Raw genomic sequence first — 18,863 nt, forward strand, 5'->3', positions numbered from 1 at the left:
ACGTGCAGAATTTTGAAGAGCTGATTGAGCTTGGAGTTCGCTCTGGTTATGGCTGTTGACCCGGAAGGAGTTTTTCAGGTCGGTAGAATCCTAGAAACAACTGTTGAATAGATTAATGTTTGTATTCCTTGTTCTCCTTAGTCGTCGTTATAGCGCTGTCATTTACGCTGAATATATTTATTCGGAAGATAATATTTTTAGGGCTTTCGGAAATTACTTCAAGACAACAACTTTCAGGTAAAAAAATAAGAACTCGCTAAAAAGCGATTTGGATGCTGAATTAGCCCTTTTCTAGTTTTTGTTGTATTCTATTAAAGATACACAGTGCTTACATTTTTTAAAGTACAATATGCGTGACTGCCTTAAATCTTAAAATTCATATCTGATTACCAATAGGCATGGCCTGATTAATGTAAAATCGTGATCTTGGAGGTCTTAAAGGTGATAAATTATGAGCGATAAACAAACTACCGTATTTTTTCGATTAAGCGCCCAGGGCGCTTATTTGATTTTTGGACTTTAAGGGTGGGCGCCTATTCGAGGCTGAGCGCTTATTAAATTTTCACCATTTTCAGTAAGTGCGAAGTTTATTTTGTAACAAAACAATAAATAAGAACAAAACATGACAAAATATTAAAGCATATTAATTGTAACCGATCATTGTTCGATTTATGCTCAGGACTAACAACTCATTGTTCGGTTTTCGCAGGAGTCTCTTCAGCTATCATAATTCTCAATCAACATCATAAAATTTTCAGACAATGAAACTAGAGATTGTAAGCCATTAAAGAAATACCGTAATAATCAATACCCGTATTCCTCTTGTGCACTTTAATATTATTATTATTTATTTCATTTTTTCTTTAGGGGGGGGGGGTGGGTGGGCGTTAGGCGCTTATTCGAGGTTGGGCGCTTAAAAAGTACTTTTTGGGGGTGGGGTGGTGGCGCTAGGCGCTTATTCGAGGCTGGGCGCTTATTAACTTTTTCTACCTTCAGGGTGGGCGCTTATTCAAGGTGGGCTCTTATTCGAGGTTGGGGGCTTAATGGAATAAATACGGTATCATCAACATATTAGGGTTAAATTTATAGACCTGAGGTTTGCTTTATTAGTGCAATGTACTCCTCAGTATGAAGCCTTATGCGTCACTCTGGTACACGTAGTTTGGTGAAGCTGACTCCTCAATATAGTCAGTGCAGATTTTACCCTCGCTGCGTAACCTTTCGTGTCTGCCTCAATTTTAGACTGTAAATCCTACATCGTGTCAAAAAGAGGGTACTTATTTTGATGAAGAGACGAGCAGTTCCACGTTGAAAAAGAAGTGCTGTACATATCATAATAAATCTTACCTATAGCATTAAGTGAAATGCAATGATAAAGGTCTTTATTAAATCCATTTTGAAATCACTGGTTATCCTTGCAATCTGATTGGCTCTCAATAGTGCGATTTATTCACGAATCGCACCATTTTTTGTTCTAAATCGCATCTTTTTCTCAGCCATTGAGAATGGGACAGTAAAACAAAACAACCAATCAGATTTCAATATTAGTTTAAAGTAAACAATAAAATTTCAGGAAAATGAGAGGCAAAAAGCCATTGTGTGGAGAATTTCGCAACTACTATTGCCAAAACTTTGTTGTTCTTGTTTTTTTTTCTCCAAAAAAATTGACGAATGTAATTAATCACAGTTTCTAAATGACGATTATGAGCTCCTTCAGGCTGAACACCTACTTTAATGGAAGTTTCCAACTTTCAGTGTCCATTTTGACGAATATTTTGGCGATTTTTCTTCAACATCTGCTCAAAATCCGTATGATACCGAGTCCAGGAAAATACAAACAAACGAAAACCACACAACAAATTCAGGGCCATCTCAAGAAGGTAGATGTTTCCAGGTTTCTGGTAGTTTCAAACGAAGCCACAAAAGAGCTCAACTCTGTCGCTGTGAATAAACATAGTCAAAATACGCCCCGCGCCACAAAACAGTGAATGAATGAACGTCTTACGAAGCTGGTATCACTGTAGAAAAACGTTACGAAAACGTTTTATTCACTGCTTATCTCACAATTGTGAACCAGGCTTTAGCCACTGAAATTAAAGATGGTTTTCCTCTCCTCGGTGAAACAAGTGGCGCCGCAAGAACTTGACAAGGTCCTGAGTATTGAGTCCTTCGCCGAGGTCACAAAAAGAAACGGAGATGATAACGAGCTGGACTCCCTTAAAATCATGCCATTAAACGGTATGAAAGAAAAAAAAAACGTACCATCCACTGGGCATCGTGCACTCGAGTTTCACAACTCAAAAGAAATCCATCGCAGAATTACGCAGGATGCACCTTCAAATTCCTTCTCCAAAGACAATGAAAAGTCTCAGCCTCAACCACAGAAGAAAGAAAGACCTTCCATCACTGATTCAGGCGACGAGAATTGAACTTTTATACCTGAAGTAGACTATTTTCGTTCTCACTTCAAAACCGCTTGTTTCTTTGTCATGCTCGGATGAGTTTTCGTCACATGACATCGTTTTGCATGCTAAATGAGACGTAAAGGCGTTTCCGGTTCGGCTTTTTTTTTTTAACAAACCGGCTACTGGAACAATACATCAAAAATCTAAAAATTAAGGCGATAAAATTGTGCGATTTCAAAATGGATCTAATAAAGTGGCAATTGAACTGAGTGGAGTGCAATTTTGGTCTGAAATCATACTTGTGATTTCAAATCGATTTTGAAATCACGCGTATGATTTCAGACCAAATTGCACTCCACTCAGTTCAATTACCATTATATAAGCTCGTACAAAAAGGAAAGAAATTCTTGAATACATGCAAATTTTCCCAGCAGGCAGACAAACATCAACATCAAGATCTGGGTGGGGGTGGGGGGAGAGAGTACGCTATAATTTTTTGGGCAGGAGTGTCCTCTGTGACTTAAGAACCCTTTTCCAGTCCATGCTCAGCTGCAATGTTACCACCCTGGCTATTTGGACGTATGTGTTTGTAATACCGGTATGTGTGCAACAACAGCAAACGAAAAAAGCCTACGCTTTGTGAGAAGTGGAATCCAAGTTGACCAACATGTTTCATCTCTAGATTACCTAATCCATGAGTTTGGCCATACGTCTCTTCCTCTCTCCTCGAGTCATTTGTCTCTGTTTTTGTTTGATTTATGTGTTATTGATATATTTTGACTGTGTTACGTATTTTTTTTTTAAATAATAATAAAAGGCTGCACTCCCCGAAAAAGGTCAGGTGTCATATCACACCCCTACCTTCCCATAATTATAACGGCAACCTTTCTACTCAACGGCCACTTTCCTCTGTCCCCAAGGTGGCCGTTGTCGAGAAGTTCGAGTGTCGGCTGACAGCAAAATAGTGTTATCAGACAAATTTCCAATCACTGTGGAATTAAATATGATTAATTTTCTGATATCACTATCGTAAGAAAGGCATAAACTGTCAAAAACAGACTCAAATGTTATTTCATTACTGATTACTAAACGTTCGGACATGCCACGCTTACGTCTGCACATTTTTCTTCAGGGACCGCGGAGGGGGAGGGGCTCACCTGGTAGGGCTATGGCCCTACCACTTTTATTGCTGGCATTTATTTTCTAGGGCTCCAGATGGCGCGCATATGCAAGATAAATGGCAAAACACTGACCTTAACGTTTTTTTTGTATTGGCCAGATTTTTTAGCCCTACGAATTTGAAATGGTCTCCGCGGTCCCTGTCTTTATGACCGAGGAGAGGAAAACCATCTTTAATTTCAGTGGCTAAAGCCTGGTTCACAATTGTGAGATAAGCAGTGAATAAAACGTTTTCGTAACGTTTTTCTACAGTGCCGTCACTTCTACTTTTAACATTATTTCTAAGCGGCCGAGTTCTGGTGCATATGGCTCCCTTTTTTCCTTTCTTTTTTTGGTTCGTTTGTGCTCAGCACACGAAGCAGGAGGCAATTGATATATCTTCGTGCTCATCGTAATAGCTGTCATGAGTTTGAAAATGAAACTCGACCCGAGGTTGGCTTCACATACCCTTCGTACGTAGCCTGATGATTTACATTTAATTGCTGGTAATGAACTGCATGATCGATCTCCTGGTAAGTGTCCTCCTGTTGCGGACCAACGTTACCAACGCCGTCATTAACGGCTTCATAAGTGGACTGCCCTTCACTTTCTAGTTCGTTAAGAGTAGTGTTGTAGTAACTTGGTTCTCTGGATGGTTTACTATAAGGAGACAACTCAAAGATTTCTTGTGTCCAACCTTGTTGAGGATTCCTTGAAACTGACTTTGTCTCTGCTAGAATATGAAAGAACCAAAGAGAGAAAAGAGGAGCGTGTTTTTCTATGCCGCATTCTATTTCGTTTGAATTATCATGCATAGCAATTGTTTTATTCATACGTCCTTCATTCCTGCCTGTCTGGCTGCCTACGCTCCTGCCTGCCTGTCTTCCCTCCTTCCCTCTGGCACTCCTTCTCTACTGCCATCCATCCCTCCTTCCCTCTCTACCTGCATGCCTACTTGCCTTCCCTCCTTCCTTCTCTGCCTGTCTGTCTGCCTGCCTTTCTTCGCTCGTTCCTTCCTTGCTTCCTGATAAGGGAAGGATGCATTATGCTAGGTCCATTCCCCAACCAGGAGGACCAGAGGATGTTACTTGTAAAGTTTCTCTCCTTTAATCAGTCCAACATGGCCAATCTGCCAGGGCCAGAGGTTCTAGGCGGTATAGCTCTTCGGGTCATTGAGTCCCGCAAACATGACAAAGCGTCGTGCTCAGGGTGAAAGCTCGTAACTTAAAGGCTGTTCTGTTTGTATTTGGTTTTTTAGCTCCAAGCTAGGTAATGATTTTTATTATTACTCTCACCTGGCTTCTTAGTTACGATACTGTCAGGTGAAACAAGAAAGCTGAATCATCAAATGCAATATTAAAAATATCTACAGTCGAACCTCTAACAAGTGGCCACCCATTAAAGTTAACCCCAATATATCACGCGGCCAGTAATCAAAGTCCGGATGAGAGCTTTTCTATTTTTACCTCTATTAAGTAGCCAGCCCCCTTCAAGCGACTATTATCCATTTTCCCGGCCATTTTCCCGAGGGTGGCCGTTTAATAGACGTTGAACTGTATACAGATATAAAAGTTAAAACTCACCATTAGGATGTAACCGTCGCCACGTCACAATCCCACCGGCCACGATCACAAGAACAAGTAACCCAATCACTATTGATAATATCAAAGTTGTTGTCGGGATCCCATCATCTTTGGTGGTAAACGTAATAAATCCCTCATTTTCATAATCACCATCTTCGTCAAAAGATCGTTGAAAGACCGCGTATCTTGTGCCTTCTTCAAGCTTTCCGTTCTTATACCTGATGAAAGCTGAAAGAAAAGACGGAGAGGCACCCTGGGATTAAATCAATTCTATGCGTACTCCTATAAGAACTGACAAAATGAATTAGGAGAGAAATGAAGCCCTCCCAAGTCTAGAAAAATGTATCTTGACTTTTATATATTTAAGGGACCCTCCTGGTGCTGGTGGAAGAAACTGAAATGATGGCACTGAAGTCGCAATAACGCAAAACAAACAAACAACAACGAACAAGCAAGCCAACAGACAAACGGTTCACTATTTACTGTTTAAGTCCAGCTTATTAAACTTCAACATTATAAATTATTTTATATTATTACTTTTATATTTTAAGCGGGGATTGTCCGAATTCTGACACCATCTTAGGACACAGTGGAGTCTATTAATAAATCTCTATTTATGTTCTTTAAGGGGACACGTGCTCGTTGCTCGTGTGAAAGTCTATTTTGATAAGGGGGTGGTACTTTGCTACTTTGCAATAAACGTATATTATGCCAATTACGATCTCTGATAACTCTGATCAATTTTAATCTCAAAGCAGATCATTTATTAAAACCTGTTGTTCCAGGCTTTCATTTCATTTTTTTCCCTATAAACTCTTGTTTCAATTTTTATTTTTTTTGGTTTTTGACTTACAGTTTGGGGGTGAAAATCTCAAATGTTAGCCAGCGTACTCTCAAGTCAATATATACGTTCTTATAAATAGTAAATTGAACGCCATTAGATGTGAACTGACTCACATGATGTTTCTCTGCGCTTTCTCTTAGCTTCAGTGACACCATCTCTAGAATAATACTTCCCGTCACCAACAGGAAATGATGTCCTTAACTGATCGTTGGCGAACTCAGCCGTAACATAAGGTTCTCCCTTCACTTGGTTATCGTAATTTCGCATGACTTTAACGTATTGCGTGTCCGATGATTTTCCTGGGTTCTGCCCGTCAGTTAAGGGTGTGACGATCATCTGATAAAAGCTGTAAAAGAGTGTAATAAGGTGTTTTCACATAAGGTGGCTGGCAATAGTATCCCGCATTTTGTAGCAGTCATACTCTGACGGATTATTACTACCACTGTTATCAGTTTCCTACAAAATTAGTATAAAACGAATGCCCAATCGATGCTGAACGCCATTTGGTCATTTTCTTGACCTAGCAGGTTACTATAGCTAAAGTACAACCTGCCACACCTTTCATTTTAGATTTAGGTGCTGGAAACTCAAAAACGAGCTCCGTGACCGCCACCATTTTTTATTTTGAAGCAATGATCACATGTTAAAATGAAATATTTTTCAAACTTTTAAAAGGGAATTCAAAGTTACCTTAAGTTATTGAAAATTAAAGGTGGTTGCCAACTGCTTCCAGAAAATTTGTTTTAAACTTTGAAGTAAAATATTAACCAGCTAGTAGTCTTTGACAAGGTTAGTAACTTTATGTCCTTTATTCTTCAAAATAGAAAATCGCCCGGCTTTGCTGAAGTATATAACCAATGAAGCTTAGCACAGCCTGCGTTACAGGGCAACTGAAGACAAAATTTCAAAACACTGACCTGACAGGTTTGCCATTACTCAACTCTTTCTTAGCTTTAAAGGGAACGGATACTTCTGTTGTTCCAATGTTGCCATCAGGAGGCGTCGGAGCGGTCGGTGGGTCTGAAAAAACAATATAGAAAAAAAGAAAAGAAAACAAACAAACAAAAACAACGACAAAAACAACAACAACAACAACGACAACAACAAAAAACGAAGGTAGGTATATTAGTTTGATGGAAAACATATAAGCGTTCTCTGACTAGAGCGGTGAAATACTGTCTGGCAAGGTGAACTTTCAAGAGGAACTGACACTTGGAAGTTTATCGTTTTTTTGCGAGCCAATATTCAACATGCACAAGAGAAGATGAAGGGTGGAAGAGTTAATCCCCTACATGGCTCATATTCACGAAGTAATCCTTCTAAAATTATTGTTAGACAAGTATGGTAACCAGTTCTTCCCTGGATAATGCTACCACGGGTGCTGCTTGCATCACTTCGTTTGAACAGTCCACCTTCTGCTAACTGTTATTTAGATGTTTCGCTAAATTTTAAAACAATATTGTACATGTACATCATTATGTGCATCTGAATTTCTATTAATTTCTATTTGCTGTGTTTGTGAAAAGGAGCTATATCCTCACCTTCAGTTGTTGCATTTTTAAGACTGCTTGCAGGACCTACACCCTTCACCGTTGCAGCCTGAACTCGAAATGAATATGTTGTAGACTGTCTGAGCCCATTTACAACTGTTTTCAGAAGGGATGTAGCTACTTCCTTTTCGCCCGTCTCTTTCTCAACCGTGTAAAATATGACGTACTTTGTAATGATACCATGCCTAAACTCCTCAGGTACCGGCTGCCATTCCACCTCGACACTAGTACTGTTCAGTACCGTAACAATGGTTAATACAGGAGCCTTAGAAGGTACTGCAATATGCAAAAATTTCAGTAAGCGTTTGTTAATAAAGTACAAGTAGGTTTAAGTTCATTTGGCCGACCAATGTCGTCTTAAAGATTATTACAGTACGTTCTTCAGATACTTGTTTCATGTGCCCCTCCTTGGTTTGAATTCTAGTCGTAATATAAGAGACGGGGGCTTTTCCTGTATGTATCTTATCGAGTATAGGTGCTAAGGTAGAAACGCTCTCCTTTTATGATACTCGTTAAAAATAGCACGACGTGGTTGGTGTGTACATGCAGAATCGACGTATGCACATGTGAGTCATTGATAACCTCATGACGTCGAAATCATGTGATTATTGTCTACAAACTGCTTTAGTTGTAAACAATTATGGGGTCCATTTTTGTTAACTGAAAAATAAGCACATTATCCAGAACAGTCGAGAGCAACCGCCGGTTGATACACTTTGTATTGTCTATGGTGGCATCATTTCTGTCAAAAGAATGCTTCACCTAATTGGACTTCGCAGACCCAGACCTCTACCCTCACTTATTACTTATTGCAAATGTTATTCTTTTACTATCTTGCCATCTTCATTTACTTGCAGGACGGATATGGATGGTTACACAACTAAGTGTTTCTACATTAGTGACACCTTAAACCGGGGAATTAATTAAAACCAACCAATCATCCCAACTCTGCGTCTGTGATAAACACAGGCTTTCTTTACTAGGTGATTTATTCTAACTACCTCACAAATGTAATATGCTTTCGTGTACTTAGTTTACTCACTGCCTTGCTTTGTGCTGACAGTGAGAGGAACACTGACTGGACCATCGCCTTTCACAGTTGCAGCAGACACCTGGATGCTGTATTTCGCGTACCTTTTAAGACCTGTTAACTCAACACTAAGTGTGGATGAATCAACCCGTTTCGACATCTCTGCACCTCCCTGTGTCTCCATGTAAATTACTGTATAATAGCGGATATTACCGCGCTGTTCACTGACTGGTACCTCATCCCATGCGACTAAAATGCTGGTCGAGCTCGTGTTCTGTCCTCTCACATTTTGAGGAGCAGCACTGGGCACTGAACATAGAAGAATCGATAATAAGAGAGTAACAATGATGAAATCGCAACTTCAATAAACACAGAGTAAGAGTTACAGATAACGTCCAAGAAGAACTGAAGCCTTATTCTGAACGACACGGGGAAAAAAAAAGGAGTTTCTTGCAAAGTTTCGGATGATCACACTACCTTCCAAGAGCGTCTTGAAACTGGCAAATTTTCAAAATGAACACGTGCCAACTATAAGCAGTAGATTGATTCTCTCTAAAATTCGTTTAGAGTAAACACGAGCATAAAGCGATCTTTAGAGAGTTCGCAGATCGCACTATTTGCTCTTCGTGGAGTGAAAAAATGGTGCTTGCTCACCGTGTGGAGGACGTAAATTAGGTAAAAAAAAAATAATCTCTGCTTTCCTCAAAACGTTCAAGTTGTGGCCTCTTTTTGCCATCGTAGGGTTCATGTTGGGCGGGTTATTTGATGGAAATCTGAATACTAACTTACCATCTTGGTTTGTAACAAAAAAATCAGGATCGCTGTAGTTTCCATCGCCCTTGTCGGTAGACGCCAAAACCCTGACACTGTAGTTCATATCCCTTATCAGCCCAGTTAGATTCACCTCACGTGTCGGAAAGTTGACTGTTAAGTTTTCAACCAGTAAAGAACCGATCGACTGATAGCTCACCATATAGCTAATAATGATACCATTCTTGTCTGCAGCTGGAACTTCATTCCACCCGACTAAAAGTGAAGAGGAAGTTGTGTCTTTTAACTGTAAATCCTGGGGAGGAGCACTGGGTCCTGAAAAGATAATTAGAAAGAATACTTTTTCATTCGCGAACAAGAACTTATATTTTTTCTGCCAGGAGCCACTTCACCATGTACATCAATCAAACATGTCTTTGGACTAACATTTGCTACGACCGGTTTTATTTAGCCTCCAGGTGTCAATTTAATTTTGAAGCTCAGTGCAGTACTTGTATTAATTTGCAGACAGGGCGTATCCAAAAGAACATTTCATCGGAGGGTAAAGGGGAGGTTGGTGACAAGCTTTATCTGAATCCTTTAGTTAAAGCCTGAAAATGACCATTTTACGGAAATCTTGTTGACTTTTTAAAGTACACAATTTCCATATTATAACATGGAATGCTTCGCAATGTTAGAATTTTTAAAAATGACAACCAGGGATGGAGTGGTGGTCAAAGCACTCACTTCCCAACAATGGTGCCCAAGTTTAAATCTCGGACTGGACGACAGATAATGGTTGAGTTTGTTGTTGGTTTTAGCTTTGGCTCAAAGTTTCCTCTCCGGGTTCTCTCCCGTCGTAAAAACCAACATTTCTCAAGTCGTTTTCGATAAGGAATCCAAAAGCCACAGGTTTCCAGATGGTTCTGCTGTTATGTTTTTTCCTCAGTAAAAAGATATTTATTTACTTATTTCATAAAACCTGATCCGTTCCTGGTTATTTAAACCGTACTTATATGCACTCAGTCAATGAAAAAAATGCTTACTATCCTGGTCTGTTCTAACAACAATAACAGGATCACTGGCTGGTCCATTTCCTTTTACAGTAGATGCAAACACAGTGATATCGTAGTTGACGTACTCCTTTAGATTTGTCAATTCGGTTTGATGAACAGAGCCATTTACTTGAACATTCCCATTGTCATTCTCTGTTTGTGAGTGGTAAGTAATTGTGTAACCCGTGATGATACCATTCCGTTTTTCAGCTGGAACATCATCCCACATGACTAAGATGCTGGTTGAGCTGCTGTTGTGGCCTGTTATATTTTGTGGAGCACCATCAGGTTCTGATAGAAAAGTTGAAAACAAGTTAACTTTGCAATGATTGTCACTAGGCTTTTATACATGATTCCTGCGAAGACTTCCAAAATAACTGTTTCTTAAGGTTGTCAAGGGCATGTCTAACGTTAGTTGCCTGATTTAGCGCGAATACTGTACACGCGTGATATGTACATACAGAAAACATAAAGCTTGTTGGGGTCAAGCGTCTATTACCAAGCCGTTTAGAAAATTTTCTTCACGTACAACCAGAAGAAAGAAACAAACAACCAAAAAAAAAAAAAAAAAAAAAAAAAAGCGGCGCGGCTAGGAAGAACTACAAAAAGGCCTGAACGAAAGCAAATGGCCTAGCAAGTGGTTGTTCACTGATACCCTGGAGTACAGGATACAATCCCCTTATTGTGCTTTCAACAAAGGCACCGATCATGCTGATGTGCCTATGTACACTCTTTATTTAGTTGAAGTTTCTCACTCTTTCCTTTCATCAGCTACAACTGAGCAGGATAAAGAAATGCCAAGCCATACACATACATAATTACATACATATCCTTTATTAAAGTGTCTGGTCGTTCTAGCGAAAAGGCACTAATTGGGAACATCAGACACATATTTTCGTTGACCGTTTAACAGAATATGAAAACTATACGAAAAAAATATCTGGTTGGGACAACAAAACGGTGACCCCAGCCGCTTAACAGAGGTGGTCACTTGACCGAAATCTGGTTTGCGGTATTACACTGACTATATTAATACATGTTTCTAGGACTAACAACCGGTCGCTGAAGAGACGGCAACGACTTGACTGTACTCCCAATACTAGGTAATATCAATAGCTCATGTTTAAAAAACGATCCTTGACCAGTGTTCCCGTGATGATTTGATTTCAAAAGAAAACAAGAGGGAAAAACATCTATACTGATATGATCTCTTACCATGTAAACAGTTTATGAAATTCTAACACCTTACATTTCTGCCGTCCTTCAAAGTGCACGGGTTATTTTCTTTGAAAAAGTTCCTTTCATTGATATTATTACTTCTTTTGCCTCAAACCGGTGAAAGAAGTTAATTCTACACAGTAGAGGTCAGCTCAAAAGTGATTAACAAACAAGAACCTCGCAGTCACAAAATCCACCATAACACCCACAAGAAAAGGATTCAAATTAAAATTACTTACTGTCCTGGTCCGTTCTAACTACAATAACAGGGTCATTGGGTGGTCCATTTCCTTTTACAGTAGATGCAAACACTATGATATTGTAGTTGACGTACTCCTTTAGTTCTGTCAAATTCTTTCGATGATCATTGGCACCAACCAAAACACTTCCATTGTCATTCTCTGTTTGTGACTGGTAAGTAATGGTGTAACCCGTGATGATACCATTCTGTTGATCAGCTGGGACTTCATCCCACATGACTAAGATACTTGTTGAGCTGCTGTTCTGGCCTATTACATTTTGTGGAGCACCATCAGGCTCTGATAGAAAAGTTCAAAACAAGTTAATTTTGCAATGATTGTCACTAGGCTTTCATATATGATTCTTACGAAGATTTCTAAAAGAAGTGTTTCTTAAGGTTGTCCAAGACATGTTTAATGTTAGTTGCCTGATGTAGCGTGAATACTGTACACCCATGATATGTACGTACAAGGAACATGGTATAACAGAAAGGTTGTTGCAGTCAAACGCCTATTAAGAAGCCGGCCCTGAGAAATGAGTATGGGTCACTTACAAAAGTGTGACCATTTGACATGCGTTTAATCAGCATAAATTTGCCTTGTATGTGGTGGAAACTTCCAATGTTTCAACACAGAAAAAACGCGTAGCCGCTCAAAAGAACTAGAAAAAAGCTTAAACGAAATCAAATGGCCAAGCAAGCGGCTGTGCAATGATATCCTGGAGTACAGGACACAATCCCCTGATTTTGCTTTCAACAAAGGTACCTAGCATATTGACGGATGTGCTTATGTACATTCTTTATTTAAGTAAAGTTTCTCACTCTTTCCTTTCATCAGCTGCAGCAGGGTAAAGAAATGACAAACCATATTTTCGTTGGCCGTTTAATAGAGTATGGAAACAATTCGAAAATAATTTTCTGGTTGGAACGGCAAAACGGTGACCCCAGCCGCTTAACAGTGATGGTCGCTTAACGCAAATCTGGTTTGCAGTATAAAACTGATATTTTAATACATATTATTAGAACTCTGACAACTGTCCGCTAAAGATAGGGCACTTGCCTAACTGTACTTTCAATACTGCGTATATATTTAACAAATTGACGTCATTTTTTTATGCGTCTGTCTATTGATGATAAGTTGCGTCATGGCATTGTCAAAGTGGCCGTGGAGCCACGAGCCGAAGGCGAATGGTTCCGCAGTAAACTTTGAAAATGTTATGACGAAATTTATCATCAATAAGAGGACAGGCCTATAAAAAAACTGACGTAAACTTGTTTTTTTACAATAACAAGACCCCAAAATGGTCAAATGCTGGTAATAAAAGAAAGGAAAAGAGGCGTTAACTTGCCGTAAATAAAGATAAGTAAATTTTATTCAAAAGGTCGCGAACATTGTCAATAGCTTTTGACGCTTTTTGATTGGCTACTCAAAGAAGTCCATAGAATCTCATTGACTAAATAGTTGACAGTTTGACAGCTGAAAGTGGAACGTGAAAGTTTGCATAAATTAAAATTTTATTCGTCTGTACTCTTATTGATGATAAAAATGAGACAATCAGCGCGCGAGATATTAGACAGTTATTGTAAAAATTGGGTCATTGACCAAGTGTGAGCTCAAGATGGCTGGATATTGGCCAAATTATTTTTTTGCGTGTTTGTGGACCGAGACGAAATATCCATCCATCTTGATCGAACAAGCTTGTAGGTCAATAAAGGATTTATCATTTGGCTAAATTTAACATAGTGCCAAGAAAGCTCAATCTTGCCCGCTTGGATAGCCAATCGCAGTACAGGAGTTGATTCATTTTGCCCGGTCACAGAGCTAGCCATATAATAACAATAGTTCATGTTTAAAAAACAATCTTTGGTCTTCCCGTAATGATTTGATTTTAAAACAAAGAAGAGGCAAGAAAATCATTTCTACTGATATGATCCCTTACCATGTAAACAGCTTATGGAATTCTAATACCGCACATTTCTACCGTCCTTCAAAGTGCACGGGTTATTTTCTTTGACGAAATTCCTTTCATTGATAATTTCAGTTTTCTGTCTCTAACTAGTTAAAGAAACCAATTTTACACGGAGAGATCAGCTCCAAAGTGATTAACAAACAAGAACCTCGCAGCCACAAAATCCACTTTAATAGCCCCACAAGAAAATGATTCAAATATAAAGTACTTACTGTCCTGGTCTGTTCCAACTACAATGACAGGGTCATTGGCTGGTCCATTTCCTTTCACAGTAGATGCAAACACTATGATATTGTAGTTGACGTACTCCTTTAGTTCTGTCAAATTCTTTTGACGAATATTGGCACCAACCGAGACACCTCCATCGTCATTCTCTGTTTGTGAGTGGTAAGTAATGGTGTAACCCGTGATAACACCATTCTGTTTATCAGCTGGAACTTCATCCCAAGTGATCAAGATGCTTGTTGAGCTGCTGTTCTGGCCTGTTACATTTTGTGGAGGGCCATCAGGTTCTGACAGAAAAGTTCAAAACAAGTTAACTTTGAATGGTGGTTGATTGGGCTTTGCTGTGTTACTATGATGAGTTACTAATTAATGACGTGCTTCTTTTAGCGTTTGCCATAGACCTTCCTATTGGTATTTACTAGTGTTAGATCTGGGTGTCCTGCTCTGTGATGTCTATGAAAACAAAAGCCTGCCAGAGATCACTATGCCACTTTAAGCTAGTAGTTTATGAGAGGAAGATCATTGGAGCTTACTTTAATGTATTGATTGGACTTTAAAAGCATGGCAAGAAAAGAAAATGAACTGCATCACCTCTTACCTTGCAAAGCCGCTAAAATCCCTAACGGTGTACAGTATTTTGAGAACTTATATTAAATAAATTTTTGAATTGACAACATGCGATTATAGTTCTTTAAACTGAACAAAACAGAAAGAAACTACCACAACATGCACAGCAATTTCTAAGGAAAGGTACGGTATGTTGTCTGGTTTCTGACCAGTACCAGTATCTGACCAGTTTTATATAAAACCCATTTTTACGTCGTGCGTGTCATTTAAAAGGAAATTTTCCGAAAGGAATTTAAACGTTTCAGCTTTCGAATAAAGGTTTCAGCGCGCTGTTAGCTTGAGAAACAAACCTTCGCGGTGAGTAAAATGGTCATGGTTAAAATTTGCGATATTCAGAGCACGGTAATACTACCAATGCTAAACAAAGAGTCTGATACATGTGATAACGTTTTCAAAGGAAGTTCTTTTATTTTTGGCGTGAAGAAACTCGAAGAGTTCTAGTGATCAGAACATCGTTTAATTTGAAATGAACTTGAACTTTTCTGAAATAACAGAAGTCAGAAACCTTAACTAAGTTTTGGTTTAGTGCGCCCAGTTTCCGACCAGTTTCTTCTAAATTTGCAAAGTGTAACAATTTGTTTGGATAACTTTGTCCATGATTTTAAGATATGAACATACAAAGTCTATTGACTTTCATTTTCGACTCGAATTATTTCCTGTGTTGATTTCGCGTGACTGTATTAGCTGGAAAAACACGAAGCAGAAAGAAAAATCCTTTCTCCTTTGACCACGATGCTTGGTTACTAGCTAGCCGATTTCTTTTCCCAAAACAAAGGCCAACTTTGCAAGTAGTGAAAATAAGCTAAATACATCGGTTGACTGCAGAAAGTTAACTTGATGTTGCAAGTGTATTATGCTCTGATAACTGACTCGCTGTTCGGATAGTCGGCAACTAATTAGCTTTGTAGATATTGAAATGTGCGACGGCTACAAGTGTAAAGATGTAACCTTCTGATATCACATTAAGAGTAAATGTGTTATATCGGGCCAAATTTCAGATTTCCAGTGAGTACAGGAAGATACAGCAGTTCAATACTGAAGTCGGGTACGTTACTGGGAACATACTGAACTTACCATCCTGGTCTGTTCTTACAATAATAGGGTCACTGGCTGGTCCATTTCCTTTCACAGTAGATGCAAACACTGTGATATTGTAGTTGACGTACTCCTGTAGATTTGTCAAATTCTTTTGACGATCATCAGGACCAGTCAAAACACTTCCATTGTCATTTTCTGTTTGTGAGTGGTAAGCAATGGTGTAATTAGTGATGATACCATTCTGTTGATCAGCTGGAACTTCATCCCACGTGACTAAGATGCTCGTTGAGCTGGTGTTCTGGCCTGTTACATTTTGTGGAGCACCATCAGGTTCTGATAGAAAAGTTCAAAACAAGTTAATTTTGAAATGATTGTCACTGGTCTTTCATGTATTATTCCTACGAAGACTTCCAAAAGAACTGTTTCTTAAGGTGATTCCTCACATTTGCATGGCGTATCCTTATTGCGCACCATTTATGGCGTCTTTAGCGCGCGCTCGTGCACGCACACATTGAAAACATGGTGGATTTGCCTTAATATTGAGTTCTGTCAGTTGAAAAATGGCTATAGCTCACTAACGAGCTTGGGCACCCCCAATTTTTTCCAGTCATGTTAATCAACTAATCATTAGCTTTGCGTGACAAAAGACTGATCTGATTTCTACAGTTGAAAATTGAATAAATAAGGAAAATAGCAGCTGCACTGTAGTCTTTTCTATTTTGCAGTTTGATAGCCGTGGCAAGCAATTTGGTTAAAATATTTTAACAAGGGTTCAGGTGTCTGTTAAAATCAAACTTAAAAAGTTTATTTGTGTCCGACACAAGTGTTGACTGTAGTTTGAGGCGTGTTTTCATGAGTCTGGGCTCACAAAGAGTTTACAATAACTTGGAATGCGTTCTTGTAATAAGCATTAAATAATGCTAAAATGGGACAGTTTAAATGCCTCACTGCTCCTTAACGAGCATGGGCATCCCCTTTTTTATTTTATAATTAAAGTTCTCATATGATAAATATTCAGTGGAGAAAGTTTGAACCAAAATCTATGTGCAGTTTTATTTCAGGGGAATTACCTTAAGGTTGTCAAGGATATGTCTAATGTTAGTTGTCTGATGTGGAGGGAATACTGTACACGCGTGATATGTACATACAAGAAACATGGTATAACATAAAGGTTGTTGCAGTCAAACGTCTATTAAGAAGCCGCCCCTGAAAAATGAGCATGGGTCACTTACAAAAGTGTGGCCACCGGATAGGCGTTCACTCAGCAGAAATTTGCCTTATACGTATATGGCGGAAACCTCTATTTTTTTTAACACCAAGCAGTATTCTCGTTGGCAGTTAAATAGAATTAAAAACAATACAAAATCTCTGGTTGGAACGGCAAAGCAGTGACCTCAGCCGCTTAACAGAGGTGGTCACTTAAAGCAAATCTGGTTTGCTGTATTAAACTGATTATGTACGAACACATGATTGATCATCGCAGTTATGCATACAACTTTTAAAGCAGTTGTGAAATTAAAGTATGGAAAAAAACAAAAAAGTTCAGGCCTGAACGGGATTCGAGCCTATGACCTCTGCGATAACGGTGCACTGCTCTACCAACCGAGCTATCAAGCCATCTGGAAGCTGATCACTTTGTGAGTTTGTAATACACCCGGGCCGTAGATGGTGAAGAATACAAGCGAATATATGAAAAAACATATATCTGAACTATGGAGAAAGACATATGAACACATGATTGATCATTGTAGTTATGCACACAACTTAAACAGTTGTGAAATTAAAGCCTGAAAAAAAATTCTAGGGCTGAACGGGATTCGAACGCAGGTTTTAATTTCACAACTGCTTAAGTTGTGTGCATAACTGCGATGATCAATCATGTTTCTCCGCAGTACAAACATATGATTTTTCATATATTCACTTGTAAACTGATTATATTAGTACATTTTTGCGACCGGGTAAAGAGAGGGTGACGACTTAGCTGTACTTCCAAAACTGCCTGAAATCGATCGTTTTTGTTTAAAAAGCAGTACTTTGGTGTTTCCGTAATGATGTGATTTAAAACACACAAAAGGAATGAAAATCATCTGTACATGAATATGATCTATTGTGAAAGCACGGTGGCCTCATGGTTAGTGCGCGCGCCACTGGATCGAGAGGTCCTGGTTCGAGCCCTGATCGAAGACATCAAATGTCATTGTGTCGTGTTCTTGGGCAGGACACTTAACTCTCACAGTGACTCTCTCCACCCAGGTGTAGAAATGGGTACTGGCGAACTTAATGCTGGGGCTAATCATGCGATGGACTAGCATCTCAACCAGGGAGAAGTAGAAAAACTCCTAGTCGCTTGATGCCACTGAAAGCGGAGATACGCACCTGCCTGATGGGCAACTTGGCTCGTACTATGCAGACTTTCCTTACATGATCTCTTACCGTGTAAACCGCTTATGAAATTCTAATACCAAGCAGCCACAAAATTTACCATAACACCCACAAGAAAAGGATACAAATATAAAGTACTTACTATCCTGGTCTGTTCTAACTACAATAACAGGATCATTGGCTGGTCCATTTCCTTTTACAGTAGATGCAAACACTATGATACTGTAGTTGACGTACTCCTTTAGTTCTGTCAAATTCTTTTGACGAATATTGGCACCAACCGAGACACCTCCATCGTCATTCTCTGTTTGTGAGTGGTAAGTAATGGTGTAACCCGTGATAACACCATTCTGTTTATCAGCTGGAACTTCATCCCAAGTGATCAAGATGCTTGTTGAGCTGCTGTTCTGGCCTGTTACATTTTGTGGAGGGCCATCAGGTTCTGACAGAAAAGTTCAAAACAAGTTAACTTTGAATGGTGGTTGATTGGGCTTTGCTGTGTTACTATGATGAGTTACTAATTAATGACGTGCTTCTTTTAGCGTTTGCCATAGACCTTCCTATTGGTATTTACTAGTGTTAGATCTGGGTGTCCTGCTCTGTGATGTCTATGAAAACAAAAGCCTGCCAGAGATCACTATGCCACTTTAAGCTAGTAGTTTATGAGAGGAAGATCATTGGAGCTTACTTTAATGTATTGATTGGACTTTAAAAGCATGGCAAGAAAAGAAAATGAACTGCATCACCTCTTACCTTGCAAAGCCGCTAAAATCCCTAACGGTGTACAGTA

The 18,863-nt window shown here is 39.2% G+C and overlaps 2 protein-coding genes across 2 annotated transcripts in view; both read right to left on the reverse strand.

Annotated features, from left to right (window-relative positions):
• LOC110046798 (hemicentin-2-like) overlaps positions 1-18,863 on the reverse strand; it is a 297,824-nt gene that overhangs the window by 222,262 nt on the left and 56,699 nt on the right. Inside the window, exons 42-45 of the mRNA XM_089287541.1 lie at positions 18,216-18,515; positions 15,728-16,024; positions 14,014-14,313; positions 11,833-12,132 (exon numbers count right to left, since the gene is read on the reverse strand). Coding sequence (XP_089143667.1) covers positions 11,833-12,132; positions 14,014-14,313; positions 15,728-16,024; positions 18,216-18,515 — 1,197 coding nt within the window. The remainder of the gene's footprint in view (positions 1-11,832; positions 12,133-14,013; positions 14,314-15,727; positions 16,025-18,215; positions 18,516-18,863) is intronic.
• On the reverse strand, positions 569-10,580 carry LOC149114222 (protein sidekick-1-like). The gene is made up of 8 exons (XM_089287572.1): positions 10,462-10,580; positions 9,360-9,656; positions 8,583-8,879; positions 7,532-7,816; positions 6,908-7,010; positions 6,104-6,336; positions 5,147-5,374; positions 569-4,296 (listed from the first exon to the last, which is right to left on the reverse strand). The coding sequence occupies exons 2-8, from the start codon at positions 9,541-9,543 to the stop codon at positions 3,986-3,988; spliced, it is 1,641 nt and encodes a 546-aa protein (XP_089143698.1). The 5' UTR covers positions 9,544-9,656; positions 10,462-10,580; the 3' UTR covers positions 569-3,985.

Source organism: Orbicella faveolata, unplaced genomic scaffold (assembly GCF_042242905.1).
Source record: "Orbicella faveolata isolate gen_17 unplaced genomic scaffold, um_ofav_v1 contig_14, whole genome shotgun sequence".
In the NCBI taxonomy this organism is placed as follows: Eukaryota; Metazoa; Cnidaria; class Anthozoa; order Scleractinia; family Merulinidae; genus Orbicella; species Orbicella faveolata.